This window comes from Thunnus maccoyii, chromosome 20 (assembly GCF_910596095.1).
Source record: "Thunnus maccoyii chromosome 20, fThuMac1.1, whole genome shotgun sequence".
NCBI classification, from domain to species: Eukaryota; Metazoa; Chordata; class Actinopteri; order Scombriformes; family Scombridae; genus Thunnus; species Thunnus maccoyii.
The window spans coordinates 3,444,433-3,463,354 of record NC_056552.1 but is presented as its reverse complement, the minus strand read 5'-3'; the positions used below and the strand labels follow the sequence as shown (position 1 = coordinate 3,463,354).

General features: G+C 38.2%; 1 protein-coding gene across 1 annotated transcript; it reads left to right on the top strand.

The window, feature by feature from the left end:
- The first annotated feature begins 3,770 nt into the window (after positions 1-3,770).
- Positions 3,771-13,933, top strand: LOC121887632 (stonustoxin subunit beta-like). Its single transcript, XM_042398548.1, has 3 exons — positions 3,771-3,861; positions 11,191-12,663; positions 13,225-13,933. Exons 1-3 carry the CDS (start codon positions 3,771-3,773, stop codon positions 13,764-13,766), a joined length of 2,106 nt encoding a protein of 701 aa, XP_042254482.1. The 3' UTR covers positions 13,767-13,933.
- The last annotated feature ends 4,989 nt before the right edge of the window (positions 13,934-18,922 follow it).

Sequence of the window (18,922 nt, the reverse complement as noted above, 5' to 3'; positions counted from 1 at the left end):
CAAACAAAGATAGAAAGGTAAAAGATGTAGTAAATAAATTAATAGAATACATGACTTACACAAAGACTAGCAGCAGAGATATTAAAGATGAGCCCATTAGAAATTACTCACATCATGGTGACAATGAGACTTAAAAAATGGTAAGAAATACAATGAAATACAAAACACAAGATCTAAAAACAACAATGAAAAATCCCTATTCTGCAGTCATTGGTTTACGTTTAATGCATTTATCAGCACACTGAGCACACAGGACAGGTGAGGTTAAAACACTTTACTCTGAAGTCAGGCAGGTAGGAACAGATCCACCATTAAAGAACATCAAGACAGCCAGGCACTGCAGATGATCTGAGAAACAACAAAAACTCAAACAAAGATGAAACTAATGAATGTGCCCCCCCAAATATTTGAAATTGGATGGCTTCAGAAATGGTTAAATCTATTTTTACAATCAGTGCTTTTAATTAACCATACCCATATAGTACATGGACATAAGTCACTTTCCTGCATATTTTTATTCATATTTAACTCTTCTTATTACTCACCCCCTCTATTCTTGGTTTCATCCAGCTAGAAAGCTCTACATAGTATCAGAGGAGCTCATAGAGCTGCTCAGCTGCATCTGTGGAAGTCGTGTAGAATTGTTGGTAACTGCAGTGTGATGTATGAATAACCAATCTCAGCTCATGCCATAAACCAATTTGACTTAAAATATAAATGACTTTGAGCTTCAGGATTTTCCTTTAAAGTGACTTTATTATCAGTGGTTTTAACTATAACTCACAGGTGGATAAGTGGATATTTGCCATATTTACAGTCAATTTAGCATCAGATTCCCTCTTTTTGTTTCCTCAGACAGTGTTTCCTTGTTGAGCTGCGGTGGAAGTGTAGTATAACAAAAAGACTTTGGCTATAAAAAGACTGTAATGTTGAAAGATATCTACTTGATTTGACTAATTTGGACACTGAAGCTTCATATTAGCTCCAGATAAACTTTTAAATACATTTTTGAACAAGGAGGACTGTGGATTTTTGCCCCCATCAAAAAAAAATTGAACCCGTCCTTTAAGGTCAGTGAAAGATTGTGGTTTCATGATCTTTCCTTAAAGCATGCAGTCACACAACACATAAGACACTCAAAGTGAAAACACTAATCCTGAAGAATCAATAGATGGCAGAGCACCATGGCACTATTCCATTCTTCATATGTCTGGGCAGGTGATAACTGTGAAATTGCCAAGTAGCAGGTGTGTCTTCATTTAAAAAAAAAAACATCAGCAACTCCACTGAAACAATATCCAAACAATATTTTAAGTTCATGAGAAGCTACTTCATACCACATCCCACAAGTCTGTGCAAAATCTAAAGTTTCACAACGCCTTGTACACCTTGTACACACTGTGAACATTATTACTAGTGATCACAGAAGTACCTTCAGAGAAATCTCAGTGAATTTGTAACTAAAACCAAAATGCTACATCAATGCCCAATATGGTCATTGTTTAGTGTGTATGTGACCCTTTTAAGGTTGGTCAAGGCTTTGTAAGGAAATTTTGGGTTATTAATGAGGAGACTTGGCCCAGTGTCAAAACAATAAACCTGGCTGAGAAGCAGGCTGATAACACAGTGATGAAAAAGTAATAAATATACATCAATAATGGTGTCAATTCACACACAAACCATTTACACACAAACTTAATGAATCCAGTCATATGAGTTACCAGCATACATAGATAATGTCACTGAGTATCATGTTTAATAATTAGGCTATAAAAAGTACATAAAGACATAGTCATCATTGGTGGCTCAGTTGTCATATGCTGTAAATGTTTATATTTTAGAAATGTGATTAATATTATATTATTAGGCCCTCCGATCTCTTTTGGATCATGGCCCTGGTGAGTTTGAGAACACTGAACCTGAAGAGGTGCTGGAAGTCTCCACTCTGAACGTGATCCAAATCAGGCGCCAACTAATTAAAGTAATCAACAGATGATGAAGGCAGCCGCAGCTGTCACATTTCATAAATGTCTGGGCAGGATTCCATGTAGAAGGCGTAGCTTCATTCATCAGGAAAAGGATCAACTATTCAACTGAACCACCCGAAACTTGTAAGAACATGAGAAGCAAAGATAAAAAAAAATAAGCTGAGCCCATACAGTAGCATGACTACTTTGAGTCCATCAGCTATGCTTTCTTAATTTGCATTTCGAGATCCATCCACAATGTGAGATTAAAAATACCAAGTGTAAATGTGAAAGCCTGTAATCAGAGATCATTGTAACTGTAACAAAACATTTTCATGTTTATTGTCATCCTAAAAGTTTGTGAACACCATTAGAGGAAGAGTTTCCATTTCTTTTCAACCAGGTTTGTGCTTACATGACAAAATCTGAACAAAATAAATGAACTTGTGTCATTAGCTTAAAAAAGGTAGATGCAACCCTGTATGATTAGAAGGCTGCATATACAATAAGCATTTAATTTAACTTTTAATTACATGGTTTTTTATATTAAATGTTGTATATTAGTGGAGAGGCAGTTTATAATCTGACTAGAGGTCTTCACCAGTCCAAAATGAAAATTTACATTGTAGTTATCAAGAAACTGTGTAGCATCTACCTTACACCCAACCACTCTCCAGAGACTGAAACATGATCGTGGTTATTAGTCTTTGGAGCCATTTCTAAACAAACTAACGTGACCAAACTCTTCATAATGAATGAACATGTCATCCAGTGAAGCAGTGTGGCTCACTGACATGTTTTTATATTGTTTGGATAATGTGTCTGACACAAAACCTGGATGAGAATATGATTGTACACACAATCAACCTACAGTGAAGTTATAGAAAACCAATATTAATATGGTTAAATAATGGTATCCATTAACATAGTATGAAACTGGTTGTTTTAGTTTACTGAAGTATTCAGGTTCCATAAGTTGTGAACATTTTCATGTGAGCATATAGTAATTTAGCCATCAAAAGATGATTTTTGATGAATTTTAGTGTTCGGTTCAATCAGTTCGAGTTCAAAAACATAAGCATAGTGATTTAATTAAAGTTCACTAAAAAATGTTGATAATCATTTTGCAAAAGGACAAACCAAGAAAAAGCTAAAAGAAAAACAAACTTTCACAGCACTGAAACTTTTGTTATGATTAAAAAATTACAACAGTTTTAAAAAATGATGTTGTGATTGGGACAAACTCTTGCAATATCATTTATTTAAAAACTAACTTCCTGATTATTGTTGACTGATATCAGACATTTGATCACGTATAAAGGAGTATCTTGTTTAGTTTTGTGTGAAGGGCTACATATCTTTCTTCAGACTTCTCTGATCTGTATGTGAGATAACAGGACAAACTGCAACATAATTAAAATAAGATTGCAGTCATATCAGGAGGCGTGTCAGGGGGAGGAATCAGTAGGAGAGAGAACAGGATAAAAGTTGCTTCACAGTATCACAGACCATCAGACTGGAAGCTCCAGTTAGAAGTCAAGAAGACTCTGATCTACACAACTACACCAGGTAAGGACAAACAGGGCGGAAATATTTCTTTCTTTATATTTTAATTTGGAAATATTTCCAAGACCAATAAGCTGTCTGCTGGTCTCTTTCTTGTTTTTTCCCTCTCTGTCTATGTCATGGAGGAGAGTTGTCTACCTGTGTGACACTAACTTCAGATAATTTAATCAAATATTGAAGATTGTGTGTGTTTTCTTTGATCTATGTTGTGTCATGTTCACCAACAGGTTCGAAAACATGTCTTCAGATACCATGACAGTAGCTGCACTGGGTCGACCCTTCACCATAGGGATGCTCTATGATGCTCGGCAGGATAAACTAATCCCAGGTAAAACTTGATGTAGACAACATTGGAATAATAGAATTACTTACTCTGCCTGTCTGAGATCTGCTGACAAGAATTTCAAATGATCTTATGGGACAGAAAAGATAAATTTATTAACCAGACTAAAGACTTGATTTCAGTGCTGCCCACAAGAAAGGGAATTGATTCCCCTCCCAAAAATTCAAGGCACAGTAAATTCCTTTTCTTTTTCAAATACTTGGACAAGACAGAAAAAAATAGATGTTTTTACTTTCCAAAGGAAACAGTTTGGAGCCACCGTAAAATATAAATGTCCCAACAGCTCTTATGAATCCTCCACAGTCTTTAAATGGGAAGCATCTCTCTTGCTACATCATGCACACTTTATCAGCATGGTGAGAAAACAAAAGCTTGATCCTAACTTTTTAGATTTGAATTGAGGTTGTTGAATTTGAGAAATTTTGATATATTTTTTTAAATTTTGGGTACTTTCTGTCTGAAATTGTGAATCCTAACAAGTGTGCTGAAAAATTTAGTTTTTGAAAGTTGAAAATTTCAGGGGAATATAAACTCCATAAATTCAGATAGATGGTTTTCAAAGTGAAATATTTCAGTGTGATGAATTCAATGTTACACAAATTTCAACATTAAGAAGTCAGTAGTGATTAAATTTCACTAATATGTATTCATTTTCTTGTAAGATTCAAACTGGCTTCTATACAAATGCACCATTTCCATTACAGCGATGTGCTTAATCCCTCGTGATCATTTAACATCAATACTGGGCTTTCATAGGCATTAGGCTCACCCAGCTTTTGGCACATTTGTGTATTGGTAATCACAGCTATGAGCAGTGATTGTCAGCAGTGACAATGTGTGATCAGCAGCAGTCTTAATTTCGGGATCATTATTTGATCCACACACAAGCATTACAAAAGAAACAGTTGTAGAACTATGAAAAAACGTATATATTTAGAAATATACATTTAAAAGCCACTAAGAGCACTATCAGCATATCATTTTTGTTCCAAGTCATGTGCGGGCAGTCAACTACAGAAATCAATAATGCTCATGTGCTGTGGGCCCTATAAAACAAGCCTGATTAAGTTTATTGGTAACCTGTAAAACAGGTTACTCCTATCTCCCCACAATGGACTTCAGTCTGACTGGTTTAATATGAAATAATGTGCAGACCTGAGCTACATGATGGAGTGATGTGTGTTGTTCACTGTAGCTAACATTAGTCCAGCTGCTGGAAACAGCTGCTCAGCTGGATGAATGTCCCTGGGATGACCAAAACTGTCGCTCAGACTTTATCAGTCCATTTACTGCCACCTCTAAAATGCATTCATACTCAAAGCAGGGTAGTGTGGTCTATACAGTTCATTCTTTTGTGTTGATTTTGTTGGAAGCATGTGTAATTAGAGTCCTGCTGTCTGACACTCAGTTCTCAGCCTGCATTAACTGAGCAGCTGTTCCTGTTAAAGATGCTAGTTTAGCATTAGCATGAGCCTCAGATAGCTAAGCCACACAGCCGCCAGTCAGAGTTCTTCAACAGGACTGTCTCAGCGAGCAGGGCAAGACACGCTGCAACTTTTTCCTACCTCAGAAGGCATTGAGGTGCAATTGTTTTACAGTTTGTGCAGCCCTGACGGTGGTCACCAAACACACCTGTAACTCAATCTCATAAAAAACTAAGAGGCTCCACGTAGTGGTGTAACCAGATACTACAGCAAATCTACAGAACATTTTTTGACAGTTACACCACATATCCCTCGTCTGCTGCATTATCAGCCAATACATTTTTAATAGATTAAATTATTAATGGTGATTAACTGATAACCAATTAATCATTGATATCCCTAGTTGTAATTTCTCTGTACTTCAGCACATTGGCTTTGAAAGGAACTTGCTCAGCTGGACTGAGGTCACATGAGTGACTATGCCAGGCGGGAACATCCCACTGCTGGGTCATAAAAACCTCCCTGGCTATATTTGCTGTATATTTAGGATTGTCCTCCTGCATTGTCCTAAAATTGGCAGACTGCTTAAAAAAGAAGGCTACAGTTGCTTCACTGTTCACAATATCAGAATGGACACGAACACAATAAAACTACTTAAATCCATGTTAGCACTTTAATTTCAGTCATTGTTTCATTTCAAATCAAAAGTGCTGGTGTTGCGGTTTAACTGGTTAATTAACTGATGATATCTGTGTACGTGAGGCTGTGGTTGCTATGATGATCTCAGGATGCTAGAGGAGAAGACTAGGAAATGGCAAAGTAGGTGGCTTTGACGATGCCTGTTCAAAACACTGCAAACATCAATAAATCATTCTTGTTGCTAGTATTGTGTGTTGTGATTTATGTGATGTCAAGTGGATTTGAGGACTGTTTAATACAGCATCACATTACATTACATTACATTACATTTAGCAGACGCTTTTATCCAAAGCGATGTACATATGAGACTGATACAACACAAGCAAGGATCTAGTCAGGAGACAACAACATGAGTAAGTGCCATAAAACTGAAGTTTGGGCCCGATAGGACGTACATGCCAACAGGCAGTGCAACAAGGTAATGATTAGAGTGCATTTTAGTTGCCATTTTGTGAGCAAGTGTCAGGGTTTTGAATTTGATGCGGGCAGCAAGTGGGAGCCAGTGGAGGGATATCAACAGCGGGGTGACATGTGCTGTTTTGGACTGATTGAAGACCAGATGCGCTGCCGCGTTCTGGATCATCTGCAGAGGTTTAAGTGTACATGCAGGGAGGCCTGCCAGTAAGGAGTTGCAGTAGTCGATGCGTGTGCATATAACGAGAGCCTGTACCAGGAGTTGTGCTGCATGCTCAGACAGGTAGGGTCTGATCTTCCTGATGTTGTACAGGGCGAATTGACATGATCAAGTGACTGACGCCACGTGAACCTTAAAGGTTAGTTGATCATCAATCATGACACCCAAATTTCGGCAGACTTTGTGGGCATGAGTTGATTTATCTCATACTTGCCTTGAATGCAATAGGGAGCAAGCTGGAGGTAGCCTTCGCAAAGTGTGATAAATTAACTTGTGATTCATGATGATGCCATTGATGGTGTTTTGTTTGAAAGGCTACGGACATTTATTTCTCGTACCACAATACTCTACAATATTCAGCATGCTCATTCATCCAAATTAAACTTCATTGTCAACTTTCATTTTGTAAACAGGAACCAAAATTGGATAACCACACTGCATAAATACAATCACAACTGATCAGCACTGTTGTCTTTTCTTATAACATGTCACATTATTGGGTCAGTCTAGCTGCTATGTAACAAGACACAAAACTGCGCTGCATATTTGAACTTGAATTTGGTCATTCTGTTAATGTAAATCTGTAGAATCGGCACCATTATTGTTATTTTTGCCTTTACATCTTTATGCCAGAATTGGCGTGTTGTCTGTGCTGTTGATTGGTTTCAATGATGAAGATGTAAAAGGCAGTCAGTATTGTTTGTAAAGCTACATACTATTATTCTGTAAAAAAAAAAAAAATCACATTTTTGCCTTAATCGGGTGAGTGGGCAGTGAAGAGGCAGACAGAAAACAAAGGTCCCTAGTTGGAATCATACCAACGTCTATGGTCATACCAGGGAAGTTGCAGTTTCATGGCATGTGCAGTGACCATTCAGCTACCAGGGCGCTTACATAAGATGATTCTAGCATTATATTGTTTGGCTATATCATATAAAACCACAATCCGCTCTAGTTTTTCAATATCTAGCCTCAGGTTTACACAAGTGTTTTTAAAAGCATTCAGGTTTTATTACTGTAAAACATCTACTAATGTTAATGTCACAATTAGCACTGGGACTCATGGTTGTGTAACCCACATGAATTATAGGGCTACAAAACCCATATATGTGATTTAGAGATATCTTGGTCATAACAGACCATTTTTACCAAGTATGCTGTTGCCATACTAACGAAAGACCAGAAGGCCACAACAGTTGCTAAATGTCTTTGGGAGCAGTTTTTGGTGCATTATGGTTTTCCAGAGCACCTTCTTAGTGATCAGGGCAGAGATTTCGAATCTCAACTCAATAAAGAGCTCTGTTCCCTTGTTGGTATCACTAAAGTGCACACAAGTCCTTACCACTCAAGGTGAAACCCGGTTGAGAGGTTCAACTGAACCCTTCTCGACATGTTAGGAACTTTGAAAGAAAAAGAGAAAAGTCACTGTCGTGACTATGTAAAGCCCCTAATTTCATGCCTACAACTGCACCAAGAACAAGGTCACTGGCTTCAGCCCATATAAGTTGATGTTCGGGCACCAGCCAAGGCTACCAGTAGCTATTGCATTCTGCTTACCTGTCAAGGGTGGTGCTCCCAAATCTCACTCCCGGTACGTGAGAAACCTGAAGGCCTGTTTAGAGAGAGTTATCAGATTGCCATCATGAAATCGCAAAAGGTTGCTGCACGAAATAAATGTTGCTTTGACAAAAAAATGAGACAGTTGACACTAGAGAAAGGTGACGAAGTGTTAGTAAGGGACTTGTGGCTACGAAACAAACATAAGCTTGTGTATAAGTTGGAATCCACTATGTATAAGGTCCTGAAAAAGATGGGAGACCTACCTGTGTACACAGTACAGCCCATGAATGGAGATCCCATCCGAACCCTGCATGGGAATCTCCTGCTCCCTTGTGGTGATCTATCCAAAGCAGAGGAAACTGAACAGGCCGAATCAAAAGCCCTGCGGCCAAGAACCAGACATAGTCAACCCCAGCCCTTTGAGGAACATTCGTTCTCAGAGTCTCAGGATGACTCACCCTGCTGTCCTACCTGGTTGCCTGTCATTGCTGTGGAAAAAAATGTGGAATTGTATGAAATCCCAAAGAGAGAGCCACCAACTATAACTCCAGCAGTAAAGGATAAATGCTTACTATCCAGGTCATGACCTCTTTGACCTCCCAGCCTCAGGATGAGTCTGATCAGGGCAATGCTCCTGTGTTGCCTGTGGAACCTGTTGGAACACCTCCTGAGACAGTCGAAGGAGAGGAGCCAGACGTTGTTTACTACTGGAGAGGATATGACCTTACCAGATGTGACAAACAAAACCTCAGCTGATGCTGAGAATGACAATGATGTAACCTCTACTCATCAAGAAGATTCTGAGGATGGAGAATCTGTTGAAGCGCAACAAAATACTGAGCTGAGCAATGCATCAACCTCTGAAACAATTGACCAGGAAAAAGAAAGTGAAAACAAAACTGGTACAGAACCAAATGACTCTACATGAAAATCTGAGAGGTCATGGTGACCGCCTGACCATTTTCATTACTCTTAGTTGGGGAAACCCTTTATTTCCTTTGTACAGAGTCTCTTAGAGAGCTTTAATCAAGCACTCGACATCATTGGTGACTATGAAAGTTCTCCTATGAACTATAGAGCAGAGCATGAAGGGACTCATGCAGAGTCAAAGGGAGAGGGTGTAACCCAATTGGATTATAGGGCTACAAAACCCATATATGTGATTTAGAAATGTAATTACATGTTGTTCCCACAAAGGGGCACATATACACTGTGCGTCTGTTATGTTGAGGGAGCTACATGCCCTCTTTTTTCCACCGCAGCAGCACTCCCAACACAGCAGACGTGTATGAGCATGTAAACAAAAAACGAGCATTTCCTGAGGTCCAACTGTGAGCAAGAGGGAAACAACTTCTGTCAAGTTATTAATGTTGAGAAACTCAGGTTGGTTTTTTGTGACCAGATAGAATCAAAAATGGCGAGCCCGGCCCATGACCCTGTGGATGGTTGGAGAAACGGTGTTGGCCAACCATAGGAACTGCCCACAGAGGACATCTGATTTAAAGTGATAACCATTTTCATTGGGTTACAGATAAGATACACACACTAATATCCTACCCAGGTAGTAGTTATAGTAGTGACACTATTAGACACTTGGAACAGATACAAGACAAAACAACTTTGAACTGAACTCTTGAGCTTTAATCATAAGGAGTCCCTGCGGATCAAAGGAACATTCAGTAAACCAAAGAACATTTCATTGGAGGTTTTCCACCTCTATAACGGACCATTTCTGTTGATTTCCTTATTTGATTTTATTTTTTATTTTCCATTCTTTTAAAAGATTAAAGTCTTGTGTATTATTGTATATAAGTTTTGAGGCAATAAATTGTCACTGTTACACCGTACATTAACTCACTCCCTGAATTATTCAAGACAACTGCTCATTGGACCTAGTTAGATGTTAGTGTCTTACTACTACTTTTGGTTAGCACTGAGGACACTACAGTTGCCTGTCTCTCCTGTTGCCTCGATAACTCCATGATAGACTTTTTAAGGCATCAGTGGTGATACGTTATAACGTTCAGCAGTCCAGTGGGTCGGTTCCAAATGTATTTCCCCATGTATTTTCTGTTGAGACCAAAATTAATGTTCCAGCAAATTTTTCTATTGTAATGTTTCAAAAGACACTGAGAAGAGAACATGGTAGAGAGAAAAACATCAATAACAAATGATAGAGAGGCAAAGTAATCAGTTAGTCCTGGTTAGTCAACAATGGGTCCTTGGAAACACCAGTTAAACTGGAACATTATTTAGAACATTTCTCTACTTTGTAGTCTACATGTACAAACACAATTTTGTAATCCTTACATGAAGTGCTGAAGGGGGTCCATTTAACTTATTTCTACCATAAATGTAGACATTTCACATAGACTTAGAGGAGCAAAAATCCAAATGAGGTTCAAAACAGCTGACAATAATAATAAATGAGTAATGTTCACGTACAGTTTGTTAGCTTCAACAGTTTGCCTACAAACCAGTTAATGTAGTTAGCATTGATTATCTTCTGTAGCTAACAGTTTTCTACACTGGTGGGCAGATAAATAATTTAAACAGTGTTTGGTTGAACAGGCAAACTCAACAAAGTCATGTACACAACAAGCCCACAAACACATGAAAGTTGGACTCACTTAAATGACAGAGCGGTGTCTCAGTCTCAGTAAAACACAGTGCGTTTACTTTGAAAATCCTCGGGGTGCAGCTATGTCACTGTCAAGCTTGTGGGTGCAACTTCTGGGTAACAACAAAAAATCAATGCAAAATTGATTAAGAAAATTTCTACACACAATCCAATCACCCATTTTAATTCCTTCTCTCTCTTTATAAACACATAGAAAAAAAATCAGGTGAGGTTTTCATTTTCCGGTTTTTATTATTAGAACAAGTGTAAAACATTTCAGATCCTCTTTCTTGAGACTTCTACAATAGCTCTACATGTGGCTGAATGTTTACAAAATGTTTTTTTCTGCTTTAATACATGATGTTTCATTTCTGTAGGTTTCACCTTGTGGGATACGACAACTCTACAAGAGAACACAGTTGAAACCTCTCAGCGTAGCAGTGATTTTCACATTATGACATCTGACTCCATTGAATCCAAGTCTTCCCTGCTGTCCGTTGATGCTTCCCTGAAGGCCAGTTTCCTGGGTGGATTGATTGAAGTTGGAGGATCTGCCAAATACCTGTATGATCAGAAGAAATTCAAGAATCAGAGCAGAGTGACACTTCAGTACAAAGCTACCACCAACTTCAAGCAGTTGTCGTTGACTCCTCATGAAACCAAGAACACGCAACAAACAGATGTTATTGCGAAGAGCTCGGCAACACATGTAGTCACAGGCATCCAGTATGGAGCAAATGCTTTCTTTGTATTTGACAGTGAGAAGTTAGATGCTAGCAGCGTTCAGAACATCCAGGGCAGCATGGAAGCTGTGATAAAGAAGATTCCATCATTGGATATTGAGGGGAAAGTTGACATCAAGCTTACTGATGAAGAAAAAGACCTGACAAACAAATTCTCCTGCAAATTCTACGGGGACTTCATTCTTGAAAGCAACCCTGCAACATTTGAAGAGGCAGTGAAGATCTATGTAGAGCTTCCAAAGCTACTGGGAGAAAACGGAGAACATGCTGCTCCACTGAAGGTCTGGCTGATGCCGTTGAAGAATTTCAATTCCAAAGCTGCTGAGCTGCTGAGTGAGATCAGTGTTGGACTAGTGAGGACAGCTGGAGATGCTCTAGAGGGTATTAGGCAGATAAAAATGAGATGCAACGATTCCTTGGCAGACAAAGTGTCAGAGGATTTTCCAGAGATTCGCAAAACGCTGGAAAGTTTCCAAAAACTGTGTGATAATTTCACATCTGCGCTCCAACAGATCATGAAGAAGACATTTCCCTCCATCCGTGAAGGCAAAGAAGATGAGAGCTCATTAGAAAAATTCTTTGAAGAAAGAGACATGTCACCATTCAGTCAGGACAAACTAAGCAAGTGGATGGATCACATGGAGAGAGAAATCACTGTCATTAGGTCCTGTGTAGACATGATGGAGGGAACAAACACAAAGATCGTCAAAAATCAGTCAGAGTTGGATAGAGAGGTTTTTGATCCAGAAGTAAAGAATGCACTGTGCTTTGTTTTCACCTCTGTGGAAAGTACTGACCCCTGCTTTGATGCGATGGCTGAGTACTTGGATTCACTTGAATTAAAATGTACCAATGCAGAACACTGGTATTTCGCAGAGGAAGTGTTGACCAAAATGAGAGAAAAAGCCAAAGCTTTCCATGACCTTGCCAAACCTCTCAAGGACAGCAGCAGTGTCCGTTTCCTTGTAACAGCCACAGCAAATGAGAACTACAAAGGAGCAACCATCTACCATTACAAGGAGGGCAAACTGGTCACTGATGATTTTTCAAAGCCTGACGTCCCATCTGATGTGACGACTATCACAGACAAAAATGATTTAATGTGGTGTAAGTCTTTTTTTTTGTGTGTTAGTTTCCACTTTCAGCCAAAATAAGTCAAACTGTAAAAAATACTGTATCTATCATGAGAGATCAAAGTGGTCATCTTTTCTACCAATCACAGGCTCCATTTTGAGTATCACTTGGAAAAATTCTGGTCAACTATTATTATTGTTTAATGATAATGTTTATTATTATTATTATTATTATTATTATTATTATTATTATTATTATTATTATTATTATTGTTATTATTATTATTATTATTATTATTATTATTATTATTATTATATTTTCATATTTTCATAATAATGAACCACTGTAGCTCTGACATCTCAACCAAACACAGCCATGTTGCCCCTAGGAGATGAGTTTTAAGACCACAGCAGATTTGTACATTAAAATTCTGAGTAAATATCTAAAACATAAATCTTTATTACCATGCTGTTATTAAATAATGTAGGACTACATGTGTATGTTGAAGTCATTTCATGTGTGTATGCTGTTGTAAACTGAAGTGGACGGTGATGTGGATGATGATAACAGATTATGTTTTGGTCTCTCCATTAGATGCCTGTGATCTCTCCCTGAACCCAAACACAGCAAGCAACTGGCTCACTCTGTCTGAGGGAAACAAAAAGGCAACCTGTGGAGAATGGCAGAAATATCCTGATAACCCAGAGAGGTTTAATCCACGTCCTCAGGTTTTGTGCAGAGAGGGGCTTACTGGGCGCCATTACTGGGAGTTACAGTGGAGTAAATGTTATAGCAATTATGTTGGTGTCGCTGTAACATACAAAGGAATTGGAAGGAAAAAAGAAGGTAAGGATAGTGGTCTCGGATCTAATAATATATCCTGGTATTTTGGCGAGAAGCAGTGGCTCTCTGCATGGCATAATGGTCAGGTGTGGAGTAGTCCTGTTCCCAACACCGGCTGCAAAAAAATTGGAGTGTATCTGGACTGGCCTGCTGGCACTCTGTCCTTCTACGATGTCTCCTCTAACAGATTGAGTCACCTCTATACCTTCCGCACTCAGTTCACAGAGCCTGTTTACCCAGGTTTCTGGATTTGGCACTACACCAACTATGCTGCACTGTGTCCAGTTGAGTGAGAGCCATTTTGCACACAGTTTGTGTTTGCAATACAGCCAGTTTAAGGCTTTTACACAATGTCCACATCAGCAGCACAAAAATATCAATTCTCACATTTTAAAATAAGGGGGGTTCATGTCCCCCCCCCAATATATGTAATAATGTGTTCCCCTCAATATTCAGGGTTAAACTGACTCCAAAATGCACTGAATGTGTATCATTCACAGAAAACCTCCTGCATATTGTTTGTGTTCATGTCAACCAGCAACAGTGAAAACAATGATGGCTGTGAGGGCAGCTCATGAGCGCATGTGCCATAGTTTTGGATCTGTTCTGTATTCTCCGTGCACAAGTTCACTCATATGCCTACACAAACAGTGGCTTCTGATATATCTCAGAATATTTTTGGCACTCAAAAACTGGTATTTTAATGTTACAGACCCAAACTTCACTTCATCGGAGCAGTTTCTGTGCACATGCACACACAGAGCTCTCTAAAATTACAAATCATCTTTCATGTATTTTGGATCTTTCACTTCTCCCTAGTATTTCGCATCTATAGCCATTTTGAAATGTAATGAAAATAGGCCGACAGGTATTAATGTGATTCAGGCGGGTCTGCAACGGGTTTTATATATATATATATATATATATATATATATATATATATATATATATATATATATACAATGCATGTCAGTTCACATGATTGCCATTACCACGCCACATGTGGTCCCAGTTGTCAGTTCTTATCTGGGCCAGGTACCTAATTTTCAGAGGTGATCCTCAAGTGAAATTCCCTCCAATTTTGAAGGTATGTCGAAATCTATGTGGTTATGATTTGGCCCACATGCATTTTGCCATGCCATATCTCAGCCATATGTGCCGATTAAATACCACATATGGCCCAAAAATTGATGCTATCAGGTTTGTAGTGACGTTTTTTTTTAAAAAAACTGGACACTTTGAGTGAGAAACTAGGAACAAACAGCGGCCTCCTATGGCCACAGTTGGACATGATTTTTTTTGCTTTTACCTTATTAAAATGTAACATTAACATCTTAGTTTAGGCTTGAATAATTGCATTTAAATCTTTTTTTTAATCTTGAAGTCATCTCATAATACTGGTGTGTGAATATTCTTTGTTTATGTTTCCAAGTTAATCTTTTCTTTGTCTGTGTAGTAGCTACATGGCATATAACATTATGTCACCACAATGGCTTCTACAGAATATACCATATAATCTGATTATTAGAGAAACGTGCTGCACTACATGTGGTTTAATTGTCTTCCAATTTTTATTTTATCAATATAAAACTTTTGTGGGGACATGCATGAGGGTATTGAATATTTGCTACATTACACATTTATTAGCTTATGCAAAGCACTTACATGGTATATAATAGTGAATAAGGTGCCTGTAGCTTAACATCAGAATTGTTCATTTATCTTTATCTAAATTTACAAGAGGTTTCATTTATGCTTGAGAAGTTGTGGAAGAGGAAGGAAAGGAGGAGGGAGGTGTTTTTTTTCTTTGTTTTCAAACATGGTATGACAATAAGTAACTCAAGTGTCTCTGCTTTAATTTAGAAATTGTTCTTATATTTGCTGAATTTCATAATGTTAATGAAACTCTGTAACACCACTCACTCACATTAGTGGTGAACAGTGACAAAGTTTTGTCTTTTGTTTTTTAAGATTCAGATGTTGCTGTTTTGTTTTTCATGCACAAAAAAAATAAAAAAGGGAAAAGATTTAAAAAAAAAAATACATACATTTAAATAATGAACAATTATTGACAAAGTGATGATTCCAGTTTTATGTTGTGATCTTTTTCTTCTTCTAACACAAGTATAATGTACCACTCAGGAAACTTCTGCTGGTCTTTGTTTTTCTGGTTGTGGCTCTGGACATTCTGCTCTGAGTCCAACCAAGAGTCCATTTAATCACTGTGGTGTTCTGAGGAGACAGTAACAATATTGTCTTTAACTTGTTAGGTGCTGATGTTTATAGAGCTGAAGTTCTCCTGGATTGTAATTTCTGTAACACCTGTTGGACATCTCTCTACTTGAGTAAAATATTCAATAAAATGGAGTCCTGAGTTGACCACTGTGTGCAGCTTGGTTATTTCCTGTTTGTTATAAAATCCAGTTTGTGGTAAACTTGAATAAAACATATAAAGAAAAGCAGAGATCTAACATGTATTTTGTATGTGGACTGGTTCACTGGCTGTCTGTCCTACAGAGTCTCCTCTAACACACTGACACACCTCTACACCTTCCACACCTAATTCACTGAGCCTGTTTACCCAACGATAAAATGATGTGGACCTGCGTTCGGTTAGATGAGAGCAATGATGGAGATTTGTTAGATCCTTGGTCTGTTGATCGGGATATGTGTTTACATTTGAAGTTTAAAGAGCAACGTGTTTTAGCTTTAACATACTCCCTTTTCATGAATTTGTAAACCAGAGGGACCAGGATAATTTGTGGTGTAATAAAACCAGTTTGTGTAGGATTTGAGTTTTTTCTTTAATGTCATATATATATATATATATATATATATATATATATATATATATATATATATATATATATATATATACACACACACACCAAGTGCAAGACCTTGAGGAACACCACAGAAAAATTCATGTTGTGATTTGATATCAAAAACTTTAGACATGGAGATTCCTGTAAGAACTGCATTCATTCATCGATTGGATGGTGAGCACTTCTGCTCTGGAAATTGCTCAGAATCCCCCTTATTGAGGCTGTGATTATCCTAGAGGTCAATATAGGTCATTTTATACAGTAAGGTAAAGTTTCAAATAATGGTCTCACTACAAAGAAATGGCTACTATGGGGACTAACATCATCACACATGAATACAAGTGGGCTCAATGAATCCACAAGAGTTTCAGCTTTCCAGTTAGACCAAATTTATGCATTTCCAAGACTGTTTAGGGACCCGAGGAGGCAGAAATAATGAAAAACATTTTTAGAATAGGTAAAAAATAACAGATTTATACTGCATACAAAAAACTGCATGGTTTTTGCCCAGAACTGCATGGCAAACATAACAAAAGAGGGCATGTGTCTGTAAAGGGGAGACTCGTTGATACCCATAGAACCCATTTCCATTCATTTATCTTGAGGTGGGAGGTCAAGGTACCCCTTTGAAAATGGCCATGCTAGTTTTTCCCTCACCAAAATATAGCATGATTTTGGAGCATTATTTAGCCCCCTTCCCGACAAGCTAGCATTACATGGTTGGTACCATTCGATTCCTTAGATCATGTAGTTTTTTTGTAACTTTAAAACTGAGCCCGCTACAACCTCTGAAAGACAGTAATGTCATGTGCGAATGCCAGCATCTTTAGGGAGTGGAAGAGGTTAAAGAAGGCAAACTCCCTGGGGATCCTGGCTTAACAGACACGTACTGTAAAGTTGTGTCAATGGTATAGCAATAAAAAGAAATCTTATGACCGTGTATTAATCTGCCAAGTGGAAGCATGTAGATACAGAATTGAAGGGCACCTATTACCAAGAGGGACTGTAAACTGTCTGAAAGGTAAGAGATGAACCACTCACGAGCAGTGTCTGCAACTTTTACAATGTCTTTTAGATGGAAAATGAAGGTGCTATGTCAATTAAGTCAAGTAAAATCAGGGCAGATCCCTCATCAGCATCAGCAGCAATGAGATCATTGGTCAAACAAAGAAGAGCAGTCTCAGTGCTGTGTTTTTCTTGAAAACCAGATTGGAACTTTTCAAAAATATCATGTTGACTCATGTGGGCAGTTAATTGCATATGGTCTTTTCAAATATCTTTGACAATAGTGGGAGTTTGGAGATTGTTCTATAATTGTTGAGTACATAAGGGTTTAAATTCTCTTTTGAGAAGAGGTTTCACAAGAGCATGCTTGAAAAAAGATGGTACATAGCTAGTGGCCAGTAAGCCATTGAAACAGGCATAACAGTTGACTAAATGTATAAGCTTACAGTTGCAGAATGGAAAAAAAAGTTATCCTCTAGTGGTCACAGACTTCAAAATAAATGCTTGCATCTGTCATTCTTCCCATTGCCATGGCATTTAGCCACTGGAGGGCGACTTTGCTGTGTCTCTTTCCATGCTGTTAGAGCATTTGAGCCCTAGCTACATCTGAAGGTTGACACAATCAAAGGGATAAAAGTATAGGATAAATGTAGTACATCTGTACAGGCAATGACATTTGGCAGAACTCATTGTAATGCAAATTTCAATTTATTAAACTGTTTTTTTTTTTTGTCTACTACAGCATACATATCAGCTCAGCCCCCCCTTCATCTGACACACAAAGGAGCATTTAATTTTCTCTTCATCCTAATGATACAAAAGTATTAACAATACATTTTTAAAAACACAGTGACATTATTTGTGACTGCAAACATGGATGTTTAAACAGGATTGCAGTTGGACTTCAAAACTCAGAATGCAGTGAACTGACATGGTTGGCTTGGCTGAGTGATGGTATGAAACAAGCAACAACTACCATGGCTTGAGGCTAAATCTAATGCTGAAATACCTTAAAGTGCCACTGATGGGCGCTGGATGCTCCAACTGACTCCCATTCAAAAACCATCAATTTCTCTCTAGAAATAATCAGTCAATAATATTTTTAAATGAGTCATTACGGTCTCAATCTCTAAATTCAGGATCTCTAAAAGTGTGCTGGTCGTCATTTTGGAAATTATTGTTAACAGGATTTGAAGACTTATAGTAGCTTTGATGTCTGCTGTGTGCTGTGTGATAGCACAATTTAGCGGGGCGTGTTTCCAGAGCATTAAAGGCAACACACTCCTTATTTGAAAGGTCCTGCCTCCAAACAGAAAAGACGGTGCCAACCCTAAGCTGCAACTCTGGGCTTCAAACCGGCTCTAATGCACACCAACGGGTGACATCATACCTCACTACTTCCATGTACAGGCTTTGGTATAAAGCTATCTAAACTCCTGCGGTGTACATTGGCAACACATTTGTCATATCTGATAAAAACAGAGAGGAAAATACACAATGAATGGATGGCGGCTGCTGATAGTACCAGTCTAGGTCTAGTTCACAAAACATGTTCAGATATTACAGCGCAAACACACCCATAAAGTTTTGCAGCTGAATGCAATTTGCCCTTGTTTTGT

Excerpts from the sequence above, each read along its gene's own strand:
- LOC121887632 (XM_042398548.1), top strand. The coding sequence starts at position 3,771 with ATGTCTTCAGATACCATGACAGTAGCTGCACTGGGTCGACCCTTCACC. Across the intron at positions 3,862-11,190 it reads GCAGGATAAACTAATCCCAG|GTTTCACCTTGTGGGATACG; the intron begins GTAAAACTTGAT and ends TCATTTCTGTAG. Across the intron at positions 12,664-13,224 it reads CAAAAATGATTTAATGTGGT|ATGCCTGTGATCTCTCCCTG; the intron begins GTAAGTCTTTTT and ends TCTCTCCATTAG.